General features: G+C 36.9%; 2 protein-coding genes across 3 annotated transcripts; both read right to left on the bottom strand.

The window, feature by feature from the left end:
* Nucleotides 1–3490: 3490 nt before the first annotated feature.
* LOC129256378 (protein dispatched homolog 1-like) lies at nucleotides 3491–8816 on the bottom strand. Its single transcript, XM_054894601.2, has 3 exons — nucleotides 8699–8816; nucleotides 7981–8173; nucleotides 3491–7419 (listed from the first exon to the last, which is right to left on the bottom strand). The coding sequence occupies exons 1-3, from the start codon at nucleotides 8723–8725 to the stop codon at nucleotides 4799–4801; spliced, it is 2841 nt and encodes a 946-aa protein (XP_054750576.2). The 5' UTR covers nucleotides 8726–8816; the 3' UTR covers nucleotides 3491–4798.
* A 6554-nt stretch (nucleotides 8817–15370) lies between these two features.
* On the bottom strand, nucleotides 15371–23322 carry LOC129257470 (protein dispatched homolog 1-like). Of its 2 annotated transcripts, none has more exons than XM_054895795.2 (5): nucleotides 23008–23322; nucleotides 21639–21824; nucleotides 20985–21108; nucleotides 20081–20285; nucleotides 15371–19255 (listed from the first exon to the last, which is right to left on the bottom strand). In XM_054895795.2, the coding sequence occupies exons 2-5, from the start codon at nucleotides 21791–21793 to the stop codon at nucleotides 16617–16619; spliced, it is 3123 nt and encodes a 1040-aa protein (XP_054751770.2). In that variant the 5' UTR covers nucleotides 21794–21824; nucleotides 23008–23322; the 3' UTR covers nucleotides 15371–16616. The 2 variants fall into 2 exon arrangements, with proteins under 2 accessions (XP_054751770.2, XP_054751773.2); XM_054895798.2 differs by having other exon boundaries at nucleotides 15378–19255; nucleotides 21639–21820; nucleotides 23008–23096.
* Between the last annotated feature and the right edge of the window lie 1334 nt (nucleotides 23323–24656).

The following is a 24656-nucleotide window of genomic DNA, read 5'->3' on the forward strand; positions in this document are numbered from 1 at the left end:
TCTCCGGTCTGTTTTCTTTTTGTTGGATATGTTAATTTAAGTGGGTCTTCAGAGGATCTAGTTTTTCTACCTGGGACATAAATTTCTAAACAATTAGACAAGTATTTTGGGCCTAGGTTATAGAGAGATTTGTATACAAAGAGAAGTAACTTAAAATTAATACGTTGTCTAATAGGGAGCCAGTGTAAATTATTTAAAAGGGGTTCAGGAGGTGTGTCACGGCGGACTTCAAAAATAAGACGGGCCGCCCAATTTTGGAGGTGCTGGAGACGATTGATGTGAGTTACTGGTATTGAAGAAAGAAGGCCATTACATAAATCAAGACGAGAAAGGATAAGGGAGCGTATGGCATGGTTAGCAGTTGATTGATCGATAAACCTACGAATTCTAGTTATGTTCCTCAAATGATATGTGACAGTACAACAAACAGTGGAAATATGATCATTCATAGTCATATGTTTATCAAAATATACTCCTAGGTTCTTAATTTTTTCTGAAGGATTAATACGAAGATCACCAATTTCAAGTTGAATATCAGGCAATTTCTTCAAATTGTGTGGGGAGGTAGCTATGAAAAATTCAGTTTTTGTGTCATTCAGCTTTAATTTGTTTACAGTCATCCACTGTTTGATGTCAACTATGCATCTCTTTAATTTATCAAGGGCATTTTCGAGGTCTCCTGCAGTTTTAGGGTCAAAAGATATGTATAACTGAGTATCATCTGCGTAGAGATGATAACTAATAGCATGATGTCTTGCTATGTCACCCACCGGAAGTGTATATACTGAATAACCTACAGGACCAATAACCGAGCCTTGTGGTAGTCCAAAGTTAGAAATTTGGGGTTTAGATAATTCACCCGATATTTCAACTTGAGAGGACCAACCACTTAGATATGACTTAAACCAGGTCAAAGCAACAGATCTAACTCCAATTCTACTGGACAAGCGTGATAAAAAAGTATCATGATCTATAGTATCAAAAGCAGCAGATAGGCCCAAAAGGACCATCAGTACAACTTTGTTAGAATTAAGTGCAAACAAATATCATTTTTTACTTTAACAAGAGCGGATTCTACACTGTGTTTGGGCCTGTATGCTGACTGGAATGGATCAAGTAAACTGTTGGATTCCATATGCTGGATTATTTGATTACAAACAACCTAATTTACCTGCCATGCGTGAATGATTTGCTAAGCTGTTGGTCTCAAATTAAAGATGAGATTCCGCTCTAATACCACAATCATTAAATTTACAGTAAAAACTGCATTTTCTATTCTTCATCTCTTTAAAAGGCAAGTCCACCCTAGCAAAGAGCTGATTTGAACAAATTAAGAAAAATCAAACTATAGCAAAACGTGAAAAAAAAACTTCAAAACTGGACGGAAACTTGAAGTTATGAATTTTGATTTTCTTTTTTTTTTCATTGTTCCAAAGAACAGTTAAATGCAGGTTCTGGTGAGTATGCACAATTAGGGGCCGGGACAGACGACCTTCCACTCACTATTTCTTTTCTATTTTTTGTATGAAAAATCTTTTTTAGTATTTTTTTCATTACAATGCGAAACAAGGTTTGATTATTCCGGACATGGAGTTCCCACTGTGACATCATCAATTCACTCATTATACTGTACATATCTGTGCGTATAACTGTGTGCTCAAAAAAAATAAGCGAGAGTTTAAAAGGCTGTAATTTCCTTATATTCCATCTTATTTCGATAATATTTTCAGCAGCATCCTTGTATAATTTTTCCCTTTTTATCAAATTATGACTCTTGGGGGAATTAAATTAACCCTTGAATTGACTTTATGCTTCTTTATCAACTCATCACAATTCACTCTTACAACTTTAGTCATACACACTTACAATGTTGGGCAACATACTGTCCACTGTGTTGGGAAATGTATTATGTTGGTAATATATCCTGGGCAATTATTATCCAGTTGAGCAAATTTATTACCCAATTATTAGTTTTTATTACCCAATTAGGGCAGATTTTAACCAATAATTCTGTGGACAGTATGTTGTCCAGGGTTGGTGAAAAGTTGGGCTTTTTTTGCCCGACTGTTTTAAGAGTGTATCATCATAGAACTGGGGTCCGTTTCATAAAGAGTTACAATAATAGTAACTTTGCCATTATTATAACTACCATGGTAACCTTAATTGGTAGATGGGCCCTGTTACCATGCGGGTTAATGTGGTACATTTTGCACAATGAATAAGTTACAAAAAACTTACAACAGTTGCAAATCTTTATGAAAACGAGCCCCTGTACTTCCCTACTGGAAAAAAAATTGGCCCACAGTGTGTTCACAGAGTGGCACACACTGTGAAATTATATCCACACCGTCAAAGTTGAACATTTTAACAGAGTGGATCACATTTTCAATTGCAGTTAACAATTTGAAATCACTCTGAATGTCCATAATGTCGAGGTGTCCACATGTGTGTAATCATCTTCACACTGATTAATTAGAGCATTTTAGCAGTGTGAATCACTTCCTAATTAAGTGCACACAGTGTGAACACTCACATTGTAGAGATGTCCACATGTGAGAAATTATCTTCACACTAATAAATAAGAGTATTATAGCGGCAGTGTGAATATGTGCACACATTGTGAACACTCACATTGTAGAGATGTTCACATTATTATCTGTGCACTAACAAATTAGAACATTTTAGCAGTGTGAATCGCATCCTTATATGTGCACACAGTGTGAACACTCACCTTTACAGATGTCCACACTACAAAATTATCTTCATTAAAAACACAAGTCGTTTTAATTTGTTGTTTGTGACATTTATTTTTGTTGTTTACATCTTATATTTTATCTTTTTTTTATAATGATAATAAAAATAATAAGCTAATGCAATCATTAATGATTATTATAGTATAAATCATCTTCATAGTTATTAAAATAAATAAAATTATTCAATTATTATAATGATTACAGTAATCGCAATGCACATTCATTGTAGTAAATTATTACAGAGAAATTATTATGTTTAGAGATAATAACACTTATTATACAATATTGTATTTCAATATAATGAATAGCGTGACGATCTTTATTGAATAAACAATTTTAAAAATGGAATGTATTAAAGAAAAAAGTAAAAATCGTCTTGTTTTCTTGTTTAAGAAAAAATAATTATCTCGAACAAATATGAAAAGTGTCTATGATTTAAAAACAATGCTTTAAAAGCTAAAAACACAGCAACGAAGTAACTCAATCTCCCATAATGCCCCAGCGACATTTTATTTCCGTAATTGATAATGATATAATACCAGTAACCAGAATTATACACCTTTACTATAACATGTCATGAGAAGTGACCTATTTTGTGTCCCGACTATTTTGGCCTCTTGACAGTGTGCATATTTATATACTTTTTTTTTTTATAGCTAGCAACCTCTTTTGTCATTATTTTATGGGAGTTATGATATTTCTCATTGTGATAGCCCCCCCCCCCTTTTTTTTTTATTAACTTGTAAAAAAATGTGTTGAACGAAATTGATCAAATTCTGCACCCTGTGCCATTGAACTGCCCCTAACTTAACAACAACAAAAAACCACACAAACAAATGGAATAGATATACCGACTCTAATTTGTACTTCCCCCCCCCCCCCTGCATGAAGTAGATACTTTGTCGGAACCCTAATATAAAGCCGTATCTTTTTGAAGAAGGAAATATTGGGCGACCTCAAGCTATACATGATGGTATCTGAAAGTGATCTGAAAACTGAACCCAATTTCAACTATTAATCGACTATGCAGATAATTTTAATTGTTCCAATATGGGCATCTACGTCGTAAATTAACAGTACTACTCGCTATAATGCCAAAAAACCCTAATGTGTGTGTGTGTGTGTGTATATGTATATAATTTACGACGTAGATGCCACATATATATATATATATATGTATATTCATTTAGAAAACAAACAGTATCAATTTCAACTCCCTATATGTAAGAAATAGATTTATAACAAGATATTTATCAACCCTATTGCATCAACAACACTAAATGAAATTAAGCTCTTTGCTTTTTAGGCTACAAATAACCACATGTTTCTAACTTTTTTTCAATTCCTCGACTATCTCTGTGTAGTACTAATATAATACAATACAAGGCGCGTTTCCCTTGTGGTAAGAAAAAAAGTTTCACAATCAGCATCACCAGAGAGACGAGTTGGTCACTCAACAATAAGGAGTTTTCGCACCTGGACGCAGAACGCTTTCAAGGACATAGAAAATGTATTGTCGAAATAAGGAAAGAGCAACCAAGTCTTTGTCGAAAATGTGTGAACCCAAAGTGCAGTTTTGTTCTGGACTGTAAACATACGCCATATTTTTCTTCAGCTCCATAACTTAGAACGAAACAGTTCACCAATTGTAGACAAAGGCCTCCCGGCTGTTTATTGTGATTTGACGGGCATTTTCACGTCATTTTCTAAGTTCTTGAAAGCGTTTTGCGTCCCGGTGCGAAAACTCGCAAGTGAAAGCATTTAAAAAGAGAAAAGTTAAGCTACCAAATCCATTAGAATGGTGAAATTTCACCGATAGGATATCTAGAGCTTGTAATTTCACCATATTCACCCCCAAGGTTCACTAGACAAGCAGATTAGCATCAGTCATTCAACGTTTATCAATTTCGGCATTTAGGGAAGATCTGCCGAGTCGAGTGTAATCGAATTAGTGGATGACTCGTGCCCTCGGATCATAAAGGTATATGTGTATGGCTAGTTCCAGAAAAAAGAATAATTGCAAGTTTTGACTTTTATTGTCTGCCTCAAGTGACTGGTTCCTTTGTACCCAGGCTTACACCTTCGTTTTTAGGAGGCTTAACTGAAATGTGCTCAATTACACAGTCCTTCTGTTCTGGGGCTACACGAGGGTTTCGTCGACAACACGATCGTGATAATTGGGCAAACATACCTTCTGGGCCTATCGTTCGGCAAAGAGATATGAAGAGGAATATTCCGTAAACCCAACTGATTGCCATGACAAGTGTAAGAAAAGTCCCTAGCTGCACATAACTAAGAACTGTGGCAGGTAGCATACACGCACCTGCTATGAAGGTACTGAAGGCAGCTAGAGTAATGGCAGCACTGAGGGAACGAAGGGCGTGCATTGATCGTGATTTCCGGTCAAATGCAGTTGATTGACGATAGGCAACGCCTAAATGGATTGTAAAATCAACCGACAGGCCAACAGCTAAGGAAAGGACAATTGACTCAACTATGTTTAGTTCCCATCCCAAGAGAACGACAGACGCAATGACAACAAAGACAGCACACGAAATTGAGTAGATAGCATACAAAGTCACCAAGATGTTCCGTATAGATAGAAGAAGCACACCTGCAGCAACCCCGAGGGAAACACCAACTGACAGAGTGGCCCCTGAAGCGAGACCTTGTTGCAGATCAAAGAAAGACATCTGCCGGTTGGACACACTTATAAACCATCCTCTTTCCAGACCTGATGGAGCCGAGCTCATTCGATCTTCGGCCCAGCCATTTAAGTCTTCCCAGAACTGACTCATTGTGGTGAACCCCTCTGATTCTTCGATGTTTGTCTTAGAGTAAATGTACATTGCAACGATATCTTGATCAGAATTGAAACGCAAACCCGGTGAATTGGACTCACAACCGTAGAGTTGACATCGTATATCGGTGAAAGTAATTGCACATTGGCTAAACAGATCACTTGAATATGGAAATGAAGTATGATTGCAACAATGATTCAGGTCCTCGCCTGTCAAAGGGTGTATGCAAGTATCATCTTCCATAAAGGTTCGAAAAGCATCAATGAAACAGAATTCGTCTTCTGCCTCCGCGCTGGTGTCGTGAAAACTTGAATTTTTGAAGTCTATGCAGAGATCATACAACCATTGTTGTGCTTCTGATGACGTTGGATCAAACGATTCATCCAAAACGGTAGTTCCTTCTCCATCAACATCCCAATGGTTGCCATTGTCAACAGGTTCTACACCCCAAACAATGATTGCAGGCATCAAAGTGGATGAATCGCCTTCGAAACGAAACAATCCTTTATAAATTTGATCGTATTGCTCAAAAATGTTACTGATTTTGTATACTTGTATTTCAGACTGAGATGGAAGCCGCAGAGAAGGCGCGACAAAAACAACACAAAATCCCCCTATACCAAGGCCACTGAAAATGATTATCCAAAGAAACCGACACTTGTTAATCACAAAAGGTAAATAAAGTTCAAAGACCTCTCTGCCAATCTCGGCAACAACATTGTAAAACCATTTCACTGAATAGAACAAAGCATTGGTCTTTGTCTTATTGTTGCTATCTTCCCGCAGGAAGTAATTCTCGTGAATCATAACGGCAGCAGGTATCCAGGTCATGGTCATCACAAAGTTGACCAGGATTGCACTTCCGGCAAAAACCGAGAAGCATCTCAGTGCAGTGATTGTGCTGACGACTCCCGCAAACAGGGCGGATGACGTTGTGAGACTGGTGACGAACATGGTGGTCACTGCATGTTTCAACGTGTCAATGACAATTGGTATCATGTCTTCACGGCTACCTCCTAGATGAAGTTTCTTCTTTGTGGCTTTCCAGATGTCAACGTAGACAAAGCAGTCATCAGCACCGACCCCGATGATGAGAACAGCGGTTATGACGTTGATGAATGGGAAAAATGGCACTCTGTATACAATGTGATACAGGAAAAATGCTACGACCATTGACATAATTATACTGATAAACGTCATAATAGTAATAAAGAAAGAACCGACGTAAATCCATATAATAAAAATCACACAGACGCAACCGATGGCGATGAATAACGAATCAGCAATAGCAGCCTTGTTGAATACGTCCAACTTAATCCCTGAACCTATTGCTATAATCTCAAGGAAGTTTCCTCTGAGTGATGATGTCCGCATGTGTGCTTCATAGAAGGTCAGTGTCTCCTGACTGTCCCACCACAGAGGAGACAGGACGAGAGTCACTTCTAACTCGTGCCTGCTATTCATCACATCGTCTACAAAGCCACTTGGTGTTAAATAATGAAATATCGTATACACGCTTCCTAGATCTGTACAGTTGCTTGGAACATTCTGGCAAGTGGCGCCGACATCCAGGCATCCAGCTGTGTAGTACGCGACGCAACCTTGCAAAAGTGTCTTCGTGGTTTCCACGTCAATATCTTCGATCTCATCGCAGGAATCCTTTCCCACGATGACGGCTACAAGGTGCCCCAATGACCATGTAGGACAACAGTCTCCCGATGAAGTGTAAACTCCACACGATTGGTTGAAGATATCCTGATTACGAAAGTTGGTGGCGTCATGTTCACACACAGCTTTCATGACGTCAGCCGTGAACATATTCGTTGAGCCATAGGATCGATACACCATTCGAAGACGATCAGAAACTGTATAGAGAAAATTAATACCAAGACTATCTTATTCATAATGTAGGATATAACTATAACCTTACCTGATAGTATACGTTTTTTATATACCGTAGATAGTTCTTTGAAGAATCTTATGAAAATATTCCTCTTCCATTTATGGTTCCATGTAGAATCATAAAGGTTCTTTCACGAACCGTTTTCGGATGGTTACACAGCATATAGTTCGCAGTTAGATTCTTTGAGGATTCTCTTGAGAGGACAAGATAAAGAATCATTTACTTGACACCTTAATGTCTTTAAATGCATTTAATTGGAAATTTCAAGCAGAAAGGGGGAAATCAACATTAGACTGCACTGAAAGCAATTCAGTGATATGTTTCCTCACAAGTTCCCCTTTTCCGATGTTTCCGTCTATAATTCCTGGCAACGTAACACTACTATACTGTTTGGCACTATGATGCATTTGATGTATGTTTACCATTATAAACTGTCTACTTGATATGCTTTCTAAAAAAGATGAAAGTTGATGATTGTGATTTGGAAATGTAAAACAGAGCGAGGTTTATAATGTCTACTCACGCTGGGTACTGCAGACTGCTGTTTCGTTGTGTAAATCTCTTTCTATACGGCTTCTTGGCGTCTCTGAAATACTGCGTCGACTGATGTTAGAATTGTCGTTCATCGGGTTTGGAAAGAATAACTGCGTTTCTTCTGTCAGCCGTCGAAATGCCCGGACACGCCCACTGATAACTGTTCCACGAGCTTGAAATCCCTTTAAATGTGTAAAAAAAAATTGGTATAACTTTACAACGAATCATTATTAGCAAGACTTACAAACACCAGCTAACCGACAATCTAAATACATCATTATCATACCCATGTCAAAGGATACCCAATGCATAGAAGTCATTATTATCATCATTATCACCACCACCTCCATCACCATCATCATAAACATCCTTATCATTATCATCATGATCATCACCATTACCATCATCATCATTTAGCAGCACCACCTCCGTTGTACGTCATAACCATAACAGGTTACTTTCATACGAATAACCATATACTCCAATCTTTATCCTTCATAATTCAAGAAGAATATAATACACATTAACGGTACTACTACTTACAAGTAATGTGACTCATTATGGGTGCAAATCGTAAATCATGCTTTTGTAACGTCTAAAATAAAGAGATAAGGTCGAACTTCATCACCCTCCATATTCTTGATCGGTGAGTGCCAGTTAATGAAATTTTTTATTTATCTTTAAATGTTTATATTTATGGCCTGTACCTGCGTAGGATCTTCGAATGAAAGCATAGGGCCGAGACAAAATCCAATGACCCCCGTGGTAATGACGAACAGGAGAATGACAAGGAGTACGATGGACGGACATCGAACAAGGAATTCAGCATAGCTATACAAAAGACAAAATAAAGAAATACATTTATATCGCCGAAAAAGCAGCCCGAATGTTGTTATCTATCAAGTGAACCTGAAATTTAAACAACCTGAAAATTAAATTTCTAAGGAAAAATTATTTGGATTGATATGATTTAATTCTTTAATAATAAACAAACTATTATTAAGACCCTTACTTATTTCATAAAGTGGTATTAATCTCCTATGCAATGATGACTTCTAAATAGCAGATGATTCTACTCGGCTAAACAAAATGATAATTCAATGTTTTTAGTGTTTTCATCCATAATTTCTGATTTTCCTATATGAAAATTAGAACATTGAATTAATTTATATGATGTGGAAACAACATTTAATACGAACATAGCATAAACAAAAAAATGAACAATAATAATATTCAAGTAATTCACGTATTTCATTCACCTGTGCCAGCAACTAGTGAAGATTTCCATGACGTCACTTTCCTTCTTTCCAACCCAGCCTGTAAAATGTTGGCCTTTGCTGTTGTGTTTGATCTCTGTGGTAACTTTCATGATTGTTCGGGTAAGATCTGGAACAATTGAATATCAAAATGAGCATGAGAATTTCAAACACTCATGATTTAGATTTATTATATTTTCACTGCAAAGTTAAAGATTACATAAACAAAGAATTAACATGTTATCAAATTTTTGCCACATTCTGCAAATTCAGTATATGTCAAATGTATTTCCATTTATTTCTAATATACAAGGTTTTCATAAAGTATAGTTACAAAACTAACCACCTATGCTATGTTTATTTTTTTCGGTGCCATTAGTGACAGGTTCGTCAAACCAAAAATACCATAATCATTGAATTTCTGACACATAAAACAATTTCAATTTTCAAATCTTAATCTATTCATTTCCAGTCTTTTAAAGAAGTCGTGTTTTTGCCTAGTAACAGATCGTAAACTGTTATTTTTGTTTTGTATATATAATCCATTTACGGGAAATCTATAAAGATGAAGATTGTAAACGGAGAAATATCGGAATCTGTGAATAATCAAATGCATTTTATAAAGAATATGAAATCTTTTTATCAGATCAATCAAATCATTTGAGTGAAATGTGTTAAATTGTTGTTAGCGATTGTTTTCAGCAAATGTGATTCATCTGAAGCACAGGGGGGGGGGGGACAACACCTATGTACCCAGCTTCCTTTTCTCTGGCAATTATTCCAAAGTGTGTCTTATTCAGCATGTTCAGATTTGGTCAAAAACTCCAAACAAATGTCTTCAAAACTGAAAAGGAATGAGATGATGTAATTGACTTACCTCAAATTTTACACACAACATCGATTAAAGCATTTTGCAGCTGGGTAGCGAAGTTATCCACCTAAGTAGAATTATTCCCATCACGGAAAATCAATCTCTGATATACGCTCCAAATCATTATGATGCTTTTATGGGAGAGCTGATAGTCATTACTATTCAACATCCGAACTTTTCACTCCGGATTAAGCCGTTATATTGACCCAAGAACAACCATGACTACTACACATTACGTCACAAAAGTGTCTGTTGATCAATCCCTTAAACATGAGTGTTTTCTTTGACTTAAGCTGAATCTTTAATCACAGAGAAGGATGACTGTTGATTTAAAAAATGGGCATGGAAAGTGATTTTTGTTTAAAGGGGGTATGGAGGGAGGCGCGATAGCTCAGTCGGTAGAGCGGGGGACTCGTATTCCGGTGACCCGGGTTCGATTCTCACTTGGTGCGCTAGTGCCCTTTGGTAAGGCATTAATCCTCAGTACCAGGTCCTTCGGAGAGGACCTTAAGCCGTCGGTCCTCTGGTTGCTTGCTTACAAGCATTCATGCTTTCTTAGCAATCAAGTAAAAAATCACCACCAATATTTCCAATAAGCTAGGGGAACAAGGGACAGGAAGAAGAAGAAGAAGAAGAAGAAGAAGAAGAAGAAGAAGAAGAAGAAGAAGAAGAAGAAGAAGAAGAAGAAGAAGGAGAAGAAGAAGTAGAAGAAGAAGTAGAAGAAGAAGTAGAAGAAGAAGAAGAAGGAGAAGAAGAAGAAGAAGAAGAAGGAGAAGAAGAAGGAGAAGAAGGAGAAGAAAAAAGAAGAAGAAGAAAAATAGAAATAACAAAAAGACGATGAGAGTGAGTTCCAATTCATTTTTTTATGAATTGTTTCATATTAAAGATTTAATATTTCATTCCATTCATTAAATTATCCCTGCTTCAGTGGCGTACCTAGTAATTTCCACAGGGGGGGGCAAATTCGTCCGCCAAAAAATTAGACAAGCAAAAAAAAAAAAAAAAAAAAAGGTCTTCAAGACTCGTCAGGGGGGGGGCAGGGATATGTCCCTTACATGGGTTCTGACTCGTCAGGGGGGGGGGGCACTCTGCCCCCCCCCCCCGTAGGTACGCTAGAGGTTCACATAGTGTACTATGTGAAAATATTATTCATATTGTTCAGATACTCACATTTTCACACTGTGGACACCTCGACAGTGTGACTGTCACAGAGTGTTCACAGGGTCGACTATGTGAACATGTGATTCACACTGTTGAAATGTTCAACTTTAACAGTGTGATGGTGATTGCAAATTGTGTTCCACACTGTGAACACACTGCGGGACACTGTGTTCTTTCCAGTAGGGATATAGTCTGCAGGCACAGACCCTGATTGAAGCTTTGATCAGCAAGTGTGTCCCCACGCAAAGACTAGCACATACACAACTTGCTGGGCGAGAGGGCATTCAGTACACAAGGCATTAGTAGGCTGCACATTCAGACCCTTAACTCGAATGAAGGGTTTGCACAGCAGACTTGTAGGGATACTCCATGAAACGAAGTATTACCTTAATTTTGAATTTATTTGAAAATGTACACTTGCCACCATTTTTACGAAATGATTCCACCATTTCCCATTCTTGGTGCAGACATTATGATTGTATGGATGATATACCATTTAATTATATGAATTACTGTCTTCAGCTGTATCCACTTCGGAATGCACGTGCAATCTCTATGAGCCTCTCTCAAACGCTAAAGAGTAAAGAAGTCCGAAATCTCTTATTAATTGCACAAACACACCTTGGGAATAACTTGGTGTATATAATGATGATCTATTTTCATTTTCATTACATATTGAAATTGCCTGAAATTTAGTTCGCATGAAAGAAAAATCTATCACAAAATTTAAACATTCAGATTAGTACACGGTAAAAAATATTGGGTAAAAATTTAACCAGCACGAGGGTAATTGTGTGTCCAACCAATTTGGGGCAGTATTTACCCAATGCGGGAAGCATATTGTCCGGTAAGGTTAAAAGTAAGCAGCAATTACTTTAGAATGGGCAAAATTTTCATCACACTGGATACATACAAATGCCCAATGTTGGCTGGACACATAATTACCTTCATGGAGTATTTTTACCCAATATTTTTTAGAGTGTATGTATGTATATGGGCAAGCATTATATCAAATCGCTTTCATTGCTACACGATTTATTGGCATTGATTAATTTTGAATTTATTTCGAGAAAATTATATGAAATAAAAAAAAATGAAATTAATTCATAATGGAAGTTTATTGTTCAACGCTAAATAACAAGGCAGTATATTGTAAATCACTGTAGAAATTACAGTTGGGTTAATAATACGGTAATGATATAATTTCCATAAATTTGGCGTTTCATAATTTTTCAGCTTTTCCAATGATACCAGATTTCCCCAATATAGGCCTACATTCCAGCTATAGCATAATTCCCCCTGGGTTTTGAAAAGGTATTTCCTTTATTAGTTTGTTTCTCTGTCTTATCTTAGCTTTCATAAGTTCTATTAATACCTCGCACCCTCTATCATCTGTCAACTGTGAATGTGTTTGTTGCCCCCCCCCCCCCCTCCTTTACCCACTTCTCCCTCTTTTCTATCTGTCGCCCTCTAAGTCTCAGATAATCCTTCACGTGCAGACCTGTATTTTGAACTCCGGTCTGAATGTGGTCTAGCGATGGATAGCTTAATGTGACTTGTGACCATGGGCGGAAATCCAAGGGGGGACAGGGGGGACGTGTCCCCCCTACTCTAAATAGTAGGGGGGACACAATATCAAATGTCCCCCCTACTATTTTTTGTCTTTTATGATGGTAAGAAATGCATCATTCTAAATCGAAATAAAACATGTATTTTGGGACGAGTTGGGACGAGATGACCGTACTTTTGGGATGATAACCTTTTTTTTGCTTGTCAAATTTTCCCGCCCTTGTCCCCATAGGCGGATCTAGAGGGGCCGAGGGCCCACCCCCCCCCCCCTATTGGCGGAGCAAAAAAAGAAAAAAAAGAAAAAAAGAAGGAAGGAAAAAGGATGGAAAAGAGAGGAGGAAAAGAAGAGAAGGACGACGAGTGCATAAAATAAGATGAGGGGAAGACTTGGAAAATAAAAATAATCTTTCGTGCCCCTATATAAAATTTTCGCTCGCGCTTCGCGCTCGCATTGCCTGTTAGGTGATTTACATATCTTGTTCAATATGGAGCTCAAATATCAAGTTTGTACGTCAATATACAAAACATATTTCACCTCGGAAATCGAACTTTCATTATTTTGTGTGATTTACAAATTGATTTTTAAAAAGTGCTCTGTAAAAATGTCAGTTTAATGGTTTAAATAATTTTATTAACATTTGCTGCTTGCGCTGCGCACTCGCAAATTTTGATTTATCAGGTACCTATTATTTTCGTGTATTCCATAAAGTTTTCAAAATATCCCTTTTCAGGTCTGATTGTCAAGACGTATCAGCTAGCGCTGCACGCTGGCATTTCGATTGGCGAGTTATGTATGTTTCAATATTGATTATGCAAAAAACTACTTAAAATCCCCTTTACATGACAGTTTATCAAAAATTTTAGCTCGCGATTTGCGCTCGCATTAATGGTTAAAAATATATTAACTGATGCATCCTATTCATAATTACAAAAGTGAAATGTCCAGTTCTTATGCCATAAATGAGATTTCGCGCCCTCATTAGGCATTAATAATATTAATTTAATAGTTAAATTGTCCCTTCTGTTTCATCTCGCGCTTAGCAAGAGGAATAGGAAGATAGTCATCATTTTCATTACATGTCATAAGGATGTCCCTGTCCTATGTCAAAACTCAAAGTAATAATAATGAAAATTTTTGCTCTTTTTTTTAAGTGCGATCCATATCCATCTTACAATTTTCCTACAAAATGCTTGAAATATAAAGCTGTAATTGACTCTTTTTTCAGATCGGAATATCAAAGTTTCATGATTTTCATGATAAAAGATGTATTTAGAATGCCTAGATTCTAGGTCTAAATATGAAACACGCGCACGCATGTTTATTCAAATACTCAACTTGTTCTCTATTTAAATCATTATCCAGTTTCAGATCACAATATCAAAAATTTTCTGCTGGCGCTTTGTGGTCGCATTATTAATGTAGGAAGACCCCCTATAACTCATCCTTTTCATGATTTACAAAACATTGATTTTGATTGATTTATTTTATTTAAACACGGTAAAAAGCCCTCGATCAGCCTATGGCTGTTTACAAAACATGAACAGAGCGGCCCATTTTTAGGTCTAAATCTCGATTTTTTTATTCTGCTCGCGCTTCGCGCTCGCATCAATTGTTGAATTATATAGCTACCCTGTTCACGATTACAAAAATTGATTAAAATTTTCCATTCTTTCTTTAGAAATTTTCAAAAATTTTCAGCTCGCGCTTCGCGCTCGCATTTTTTGATTGTTGAAATATGTAACGCCTTCATGGCTAAGTGCAAGCAGTCCTTAACAGGTACCAGTTCAAATCGTATATAAAAGTTTTCTGCTCGCGCTTTGCGCTCGCATTATTAATACTCATCCTTTTCATGATTTACAAAACATGAATAGAGTGTCTCGTTCAGTATATATTATAGGACTAATTCTTTAGGTGAAAATGTTTAAAAAAATCAGCTCGCGCTTCGCGCTCGCATTATTTTATTGTTAAATGCTAACTGCACGCAGTCTTTAACAGGTATCTTTTCCATCAGTTCATATCTGCTCGCGCTTTGCGTTCGTAGTAATATTTTCAGTATAACAAACATTGCCCACAATGTTCAAATTTTAGGAAAAAATACATAAAATTTCCAAAAAATTTGCTCGCGCTCGCATCATATAAATAAGGATTATGATATTATATATTAATTTATAAGAATAAAGCTAAGAAGTGACTAATGAGGACTACCCCTTCAAAGAAACAAACAAATCATCTTCGAGCTGCCGATCGGGGAAAATATGGCTGAAACAAATTTCCGCCCCCCTCCTATTGGCGAAGGCTGGATCCGCCCCTGTGTCCCCCTACCTTTTGGGAGAGATTTCCGCCCCTGCTTGTGACACAAACTTTTCTAGTAGAATTATCCTCTGATGGATAACTCTACTAAAATATAAGGAATGGGTGGAATAAAAAAGAACGGTCTGTCCCTCTTGGACTCTTCTTTTTAATTGATGCTTAGATTTTTATGCGCAAATGATACACAAAACATAGGTGAAGTTACAAGTCTGATACTATTGTTCTATGAAATTTAATGCACAGTGTAATATAAATACATTTTTCTTCAAATGAAAAAAAACAATACAAAAAATATATAGTTTTAACAAATTCCAATTGCACACTACGATGAAATATCAATATATATTATACATTCCAATAAAATATCTGTCGTGGCCAATTTCAAAACTTAAAAATAGGGCATATTGCAAGTCTTTGTGACAAATCATGGCTAGTCAATAAGTTCTCGAACTTCATCCTTTTACAAACAAAAATATTTCATAATGTTTCAACATAATATATCGTAATGTAACGGAATGATAAACAGAGTCAATCAGTATTCATGACTTACGGCAAAAGGGCAAGTATGGAATTGAAGCAGAAAAAAATAATTAAAAGAAATGTTGTTGCTTTAAGAAATAATATTGTTTTGATGTAGTGCACGATAGATGCCGGTGGTTAAAGTGAGCATATATCTTTTGTAGACGTACAGTTGCAACGGAGAATATTGTTGTGTTAAAAAAATAATAAACAAATGCAAAAATAATGTGATAATATTTATTGTAAATCTTAGTTTCTTGCTTTATTATGACTAGGCTTCTAAAACTGTGAATTACGATAAAGAGAAATACAAAGTCAAGTTCATATGACACGCTTTGATACACACATCCATACAACCTCAATCACAAACACACCAACATAACACACACAGACGCACACACTGACGCAGTCATCCCACTCACACATCATCCCACAGTTACACACCAACACATCCGCACCCACCCCCTGAGGCGCCAGTCAAATGAATTGCTTTACACATGCGTGGCCAAATTATTTCCAAACACCACCGAAACGAGTTTTTCTCTGTGTGCAAAATAACCCCCTGAACAAGTTTTTCGCGGGCTTTATATTTGCACAGTTTGGCCCCTAAACAATTTGTCGCCAGAATATGACCCCGGGGAAAATGCTTGGGGAAAATAATCATACCCTAAACACGTTGGCTAGTCTTGTTGAAAAAAAAGCTTTGGAAAAAAAAATACCCTAAATACGTTTGACCCTGCGATTTACCATTGACCAGTCTTTCCCAAAACTACCCCGCGTTTATTTGGTCACGCGTGTGTACAGCAATATATTTGATTGGCCCCCCAGGGCACCCATCCAGCCTCACATATGCACGCACACTTATTTGGTTTTCATTAACTCGACAGAAGATAAGTGATACAGAAACATAATGATCAGTCATTAAATCATGGTTTCCATTATTCAGCAGGTAACTTCTCATTTGGCAAGGAAATAACTGATACCCCAGCCACATCATCATCTAGAGAAACACCCTTCTGGACTTTCTTATCCGGGTCCCCACCCTCAAGAGGTGTGACACGAGGGTTTTGCCGACAACAAGATCGCGATAACTGGGCAAACATTCCCTCTGGTCCTATCGTTCGGCAAAGAGATACAAATAGGAATATTCCGTAAATCCAACTGATTGCCATGACAAGTGTCAGAAAAGTCCCAAGCTGTACGTAGCTAAGAACTGTGGCAGGTAGCATACACGCACCTGCTATGAAGGTACTGAAAGCAGCTAGAGTAATGGCAGCACTAAGGGAACGAAGGGCGTACATTGATCGTGACTTCCGGTCAAATGCAGTTGATTGCCGATAGGCAACGCCTAAATGGATTGTAAAATCAACCGACAGGCCCACAGCAAGGGACAAAACAATAGATTCAAATATATTTAGTTCCCATCCCATAAGAACAACGGAAGCAATGACTACGAAAACGGCACAAGCTATAGAGTAAATGGCATATAAAGTTACCAAAATGTTCCTTATGGCTAAGAGAAGAACACAAGCTGCGACTGCCAGAGAGACTCCGACCGAGAGAGGTGCACCGGTCGCAAGGCCTCTTTGTAGATCAAAGAAAGACATCTGGTAATCACCGGCACTTATGAACCAACCTCTCTTTACACCTGTTGGAGCTGCAATTATTTGATCTTCAACCCAGCCGTTGAGATCCTCCCAGAATTGATTCATAGCGGTGAAATCCTGAGATTCTTCAACGTTTGTCTTTAAGTACATAATTAAGGCAACAATTTCATTATCTGAATTGAATCTTAAACCAGGGGAACTCGATTCACATCCATAAAGTTCGCATTGTATTTCGGTGAAAGTAATTGAACATTGGCTAAACAGATCGCTTGAATATGGAAATGAAGTATGATTGCAGCAAGGATTCAGATCATCGCCAGTTAAAGGATGTATGCAAGTGCCGTCTTCCATAAAGGTTCTAAAATCATCAATGAAACAAAATTCGTCTCCCGACTCCGCATCGTTGTCATGGAAACTTGAATTATTAAAGTCTATGCAGAAATTATACAACCATTGTTGTGCTTCTGATGGAGTTGGATCAAACGATTCATCCAACACTGTAAATCCTTCTCCATCAGCGTCCCAATGATTGCCATTGTCAACAGGTTCTACGCCCCAGACAATAATTGCCGGCATCAACCTCGCTGAATCACCTTCAAAACTAAACAATCCTTTATAGATTTGATCGTATTGCTCAAAAATGTTACTTGTTCTGAATACTTGAAACTCCGATTGGGAAGGCAGGCGTAGCCTTAGTGCCACAAAAACAACACAGAAACCTCCGATTCCGAGCGCACTCAAGACGATTATCCAAAGGTAACGTAATTTAGTTATAAGATCCGGTAAATAATCTTCGAAAACTTTCCTCCCAATATTTGCAATTCGATCATAAAGTCGTCCGACTGCATACCAACAACCGCAACATTCACAAGACGAATTTTCGCCCTCTTCCCATATAAAGTATTTCTCGTGTATCATAACTGCTGCTGGGATCCAAGTTAAAGTGAGGGCAAAGTTGACCAAAATTGCGCTTCCAGCAAAGACTGAGAAGCATCGCAGTGCAGTGATTGTGCTGACGACTCCTGCAAAAAGAGCAGCTGACGTCGTAAGGCTGGTGACGAACATGGTTGTGGCGGCGTGCTTCAGAGTATCAAGAAGAATTGGAACAAGTTTTTCTTTCCCTTCACCTATCTTATTTTTGGTGGCCTTCCAGATGTCTACATACACGAAACAATCGTCAGCCCCAACACCAATAATGAGAATTACAGTAATGACATTGATAAAGGGAAAGAATGGGATTCTATATATGACATGGTAAAGGAAAAAAGCTACTACCATCGACAAAATTATGCTGATCATCGTCATAACAGTAACAAATAAAGAACCAACGTAAACCCAGATTATTAATATTACGCAAACACAACCGATAGCAATAAAAATTGAGTCCGAGAAGACGAACTTGTCAAATACGTTGAACTTGATACCAGCACCTATTGCTATGATCTCAAGATTGTTACTTTTCAATGACGATGTCCCCATGTGACTTTCATAGACGTTAAGTGTGTCTTCATGGTACGACCAAAGAGATGAAAGGACAAGCGCCACTTCCAAGTCATAGTTATCATTCTCGACATTATCAGCAAACTCACTAGGTGTTAGATAATGAAGTATTTTGTGAATGTTTCCCAGATAAGTGCAATTAGAAGGGACATCCTGGCAGGTGGCGTCACTTTCAAGACACCCTGAAGTATAATACTGAATGCATTCGTGCAACAGGGTCTTTACTCTTTCCACGTCACTTTGGTTTATATCATCGCAGGATTCCTTGCCGGCGATTAGGGCCACCGCGTATCCCAGGGTCCAGGTTGGACAGCAATCCCCTGCTGGGTCGTACAAGCCACATGATTGGTTGAAGATGTCCTGACTTCGAAAGTTGGTTGTGTCGTGTTGGCACACAGCCTTCATGACGTCAGCGGTGAACATGTCCGAAGAGCCAGACGATCGATACACCATCCGAAGACGATACGATACTGAAACGAATAAACGTTTGAAAGCAATTGTCATTTCATTAGCTCATTGTTTCACTTGCATCTAAAAGTTTACGAATGGGATATACCCACAAAAGACATTTATTATTTTTGTCATAATGAGTTATCAATCAGTTTTATCCATCAGTTTAAAGATCGTTACGATTTTCAATAATTTCCAATGATAGGCTATGTAGGCTCTGTTACAATGGTGATATGCCTTGACCCTTTCATGGTGGTAATTTATCCCCAATCCAGTGTTCATACCTGTTCTTTGGTGTTGAAGAAAACTGTTCATGAAACAAATAACTTGACATTTAAAAGCAATTTAGAATCCAAAATGGTGTTTCATAAAGCTGTTCGTAAGTTATGAATGACGTTACGCTTAAACTGGTGACTGTTCTTTTGTTAAATTATATATCACAATGTAGCTGACTTAGCACCTAAGAACATGTTCCAGTCGTGTGTAAAGTAGTGACTACTTTATGAAAAATTTTGCGAAAACCCTAACTGAAAATATGATTATGCTTATGGAAAATACTAACAATGTATAGTTGATGAGAATGTTTTGTACATACAGCCCTTGTCTAAGTATGCCTAAGCTCAGACAGATATGTGAATATCTTTCGTATTTATCCAACTTTCCGTATTTAAGAACAGTCGGTCTTAACGTTCTTAAGTCACCAGCTTTGAGAATATACAATACCCCTACTTATGCTAGGTATTAAGCAATTTCATATGGCGGTTGCTTCGTGTGAAAATAAAACCTGATTAAACCAATTAATCATTGTAACCTTGTTTATGATAATGTGATAATCTCCTACTCACGATAAGCACTGCATGTTTCAACGTAAAGGGTTGTATCATTGCCGGCATCCCTTTCGTCTCTGCGTCTCGGGATTTCTGGAATACTTCGGCGACTGACATTCGAACTCATTTCTGATGGATTAGGAAAGAATAACTGTGTTTCCGCTGTCATTCGCTCATAGGCTTTCAGCCGTCCGCTAATAACAGTTCCTCGTGCTTGAAACCCCTGTTTAAAATAAATTAAAAAAATAATGTTCACTTGTTCAGTAGAAAATTTTATATTTATTTTATTTTATTTTATTAAAACATCTTTCAACAGGATAAAACATTAATCAGCTCGCAAGTTTCTACTTTAATGACAAGATTAAGAAATTGCTAGAGAGTAATTCCTTATCCACAACCGTGACAAAGAAAATTAGTATTGGACTGTTGAACTACTAAAGGAAGTCCAAAATAAATGAAACATAAACAAAACAAGTTTAACAAGTGTCAAATTACTGATATTAGAATTTTATAGGCTCATTATAATAAATAATATATATGTGCTATTAAATACGCTCTTAAATTCATTTTATATACCTGATGAAGGTCTATCACCGAAAATTTGTACATCTTTTTTTTTACTACGAAATTAACCTTCGATGAATATTCATGAGTAGCCTATTCATAAATAAATGATTCTCAAATCATATATCTTCCATGTCGTCAAATTACATTAATCACTTATAAAGCACTTATTAAAAGAAGTTTTATAATGATCATCAATAATGCTGGAAAATTTGTTATTTTTATCGGAATTATAGGGAATTAAAAAGCACGCACTATCTAAGGGCGATAGTCATAGTAGTGTTTTATTTCCGTAGGTATATGATTTAGTGCATCAGTAATACAATTGAAACCATTGAAATATTGAAAATAAAGCTACCTCTGTAGGATCGGAAAATGACGGTATTGGGCTGAAGAACACCGCCATAACTCCTGTAGCAACGACGAATAACAAAACGAGTAGGAGAACGATGGAAGGAAATCTCACAAGGAAGCAAGCATATCTGCATAGGATGGAATAAAAAAAGAGTCATCAAGTGATTTTGATAAAATAGTTCCATTTACCATGTTTACTATCGTTAATAGCCGATTATGGCGATATACATGACAATATAGGAAGGCGTCAGATAAATGTCATTTTCTGTATTCTGTTTTGTTATTATTTTAAGGTATAATTATCATCTATATCATCTATGTTGAATGAATATCTTTATACAGAGACACAAGTGACTGCTTGGGTTTCCTTAATACATTTCATTCTTTTCATTACCAAAATTCTCTTACATATATATCACCCTAATTGGTACACTAATTCTTAAATTGATCTAACCTTAAGAATATTTCATGAGCCCGAGATACGCTACCCGTTATTTATCATCCTATGTATTTTTTATGAGATTTTTTGAGATTGTATAAAATGAAAAACTAATATAAGGTCGTTTACTAATGTATATACTTATTTTAGATTATTTTAGAATATACTTTCTGATAGTAACACCATAGTTGTAAAGACCCATGCGATTCGTTCGTTTACCGATGCCATAATCCAGTTGTTGTCTTCTGTGTTTCTTGTTCTCCTTTCTCTTTCTCCCAAAGGTTGTTTCTCGAAGCATTTTGGTTTTCGTCACCATCTGCATTGGTGTCCACTTTGGAGTCATCATCTGCACTGGTGTCCACTTTTGACTCCATGATGATTAAGAAGCCCAAGACGGCGGCCTTGCTAGGTTTGTAAGAATGAATGGAAACAATTTACCTGGGTCCCGTAACACAAAGGTCAACAATTGATCGCTAATTTGAAAGAATAATTCAGATTGGTTCCTAGTCAGTCTACTGAGCAAAATGCGCATGCAACGATGATCTTGATAGGCCATTCCATTTAGCGATTAATTGCTAACCTTTGTGTTACTGCGCCCTGGTGGGTGTTTCATAACAGCCACTTTAAGGACGACTGGTGAACCTTTCTTACGTGCTAAATAATCATCAATGAAAATTTAATGGTGAATATCATTTACCACAACAAATTAAAGGATCTCCAGTCGTTCTTAAAGTCACTCTTAACTTACGAACATCTTTATAAAACGGCCCCAAGTTTTAGGCAGGTTACTGAAAAAGCAATAGAATTTAACCACCACCTGCCTTATTGTCCCATTCACACGAATCACTGTTTTTGGGGCAGATGAACTTTCTTTATTGTTGCGGTGTTTTGTTCTGAATCATTCAAATGTGGCCATAATCGTGGTAATTTCCGTATATAAGGTAAAAACTCCCACTTTCTAAAAACATGTGCCATAAAGTCAACGAAAACCCACTTCTTATACATTTCAGGAATTCCGTACATGGAAAAATATTTATGGCAAGTGGGGGTAAGTTTGTCCTCCTTAACCAGAGTTGGGGTCTCGTCCGAACATTATCACATTCTCTCACACACACACCCTCGCACACCGTACATCTACCTACACCAATCAGGGAATATCATATCCCTTTAATATTCATAATTCATATGTCTTCATTTCCAACAAAAAAATAATACAAATTCATTATATAATTCACATGCAATAGCATAATTGAAAATTAACAGATTATTGATTATTAATAGATAAACAAAATTATCAATATACAAAATTATCGATTTACAAAGTGCCTATTTGATATGAAATGTTATTGTGGGGAAATTTTAAATCAATCGATATCTGTAGTGGCGCACACATTTTTCACTCATTCATGTATGTCTTAGACAAATAAATCTTTAAATAACTATATATAGACCTATCATCACGGCTAGCTACATGATTCAGCTAAGTCGTTAAGATACATGATCATGAAGATGGAATCCCATACTCGGCATTTCCCAATCGAATAAAGGCATTCAAAAACGTCATTATTATAATATGAATGCAACTAACCTTTTGAGAAACAAGAATTTAATTTTGTTGCATCTTGGAGATGAAATTTATCAGCAACACGCCATGTTTTTTTCAGTCTGTCTTCACCAGGAAAGCGTCGGACATAAATGCAAGCCTATTTCCGCTTGTACAGGTTTGAGAAGATACGTGAAAGTCGTGTTGGCCGGAGACCGGTACGTGGTTGTGTAACTGTTTGTCTTTTCTTGATGAAAAGGCTTATATATCGATCGATGTACTGTTTACGTCACCGCTACGAACATACACGCGGACAAACACTCGTTGTCTGCTCCCCAAATGTCATGCCAAATCAAGAGTGAAAGTGATGGCAATATCGATGTATGTGAATTTTAAAACTTGGTGAAACCGAACCCCGGTGGCGTCACTGCTTTCAGGGTTGTATCTAGTTATGCGGAAAGCGCCGTTTACGGGGCAATTAAACGTTTATTATAGGAAATATGAAATAATTATCAAGTGCTTATTTTCAGCCTGCTTTTGTTGTGTAAATAGGCCTATAAACACAGGAGAGCCGGTGAGTTCCCCTTTTTAAAATTTGGGGTAATCTTTTACAAAACCTTCATTACTTGTATGAGACATTCTCCTAATTTGAAGCTTATGCTATTCAGCTATTTCTCTTTAACATGTTCACGACAAAGGCTGCCTTCTAACATCACTATCCAAAAGATGATAAATGCAAATGAAATGCCTTTTTTCACTCAGATACTAGGGGCATAAATTGCTGCCTGGATTCGAACCCCGGACTTTCAAGTGTGTAGTCGCACAGGATTTATCGTAAATATTCCCACCATCAGGCACACACACCCTCTCTCTCACACACACACACACACACACACACACACACACACACACACACACACACACACACACACACACCGAACATTACAAACGTATGTTATCACCAAAATGCATGTTCAAACTATAATTTAATGAAATAGAAAAAGTGATAAAAAAATAACAGCATAGCACTCATTTTGTGCAAAAATAGCAACATTAAGTACATGTAGTGAAGTGCATGAACATTTTGTGGAGTGCATTAAAGAGTGAATAAGAATAAACGATTCTTTTTTAATACATCATGTCATTTTTTCATTCAAATCGAAAATATATTCTTATAGTTTATGAAGAAATGTAAGTAGTAAAGAACATAAAATACAAATAATCATCATCCGTGAAAGTACAGTCCACCAGGTTGGTGTATTATCGTACTTGTAGAATTCTGCGGGAGTATGTACAGTGCTGTGGAAGATAATATTCTACGTGCGGTTAAAGAATCAGCACAGTCTTTGCGCAGTTGGAATTTCTGCACCTCAGCCTTGAAGCTGGCTACTGAAGTGCAATTAACTGCAGTGGCAGGGAGAATATTCCACAGTATTGCACATAAATATACATATTGCACATAAATATACAACCTGCGTAAGGCTTTTATTCAAAACAATATTTTGTTTAGTTTTTACCACGGTCAAAGATAATATGATATCAAAATATCTATTGACTGATATTAAACAGCAATTACGATCACGCAATATAAAAAACCTTTTTTTCACATATATAACAAATGAAATATTGTTCATATACTTCATAAAACAAATAACTTATATATTAGATATATTGCACATTCTAAAATTCTTGCT

This window comes from Lytechinus pictus, chromosome 3 (genome assembly GCF_037042905.1).
Source record: "Lytechinus pictus isolate F3 Inbred chromosome 3, Lp3.0, whole genome shotgun sequence".
Lineage (NCBI taxonomy): Eukaryota > Metazoa > Echinodermata > Echinoidea > Temnopleuroida > Toxopneustidae > Lytechinus > Lytechinus pictus.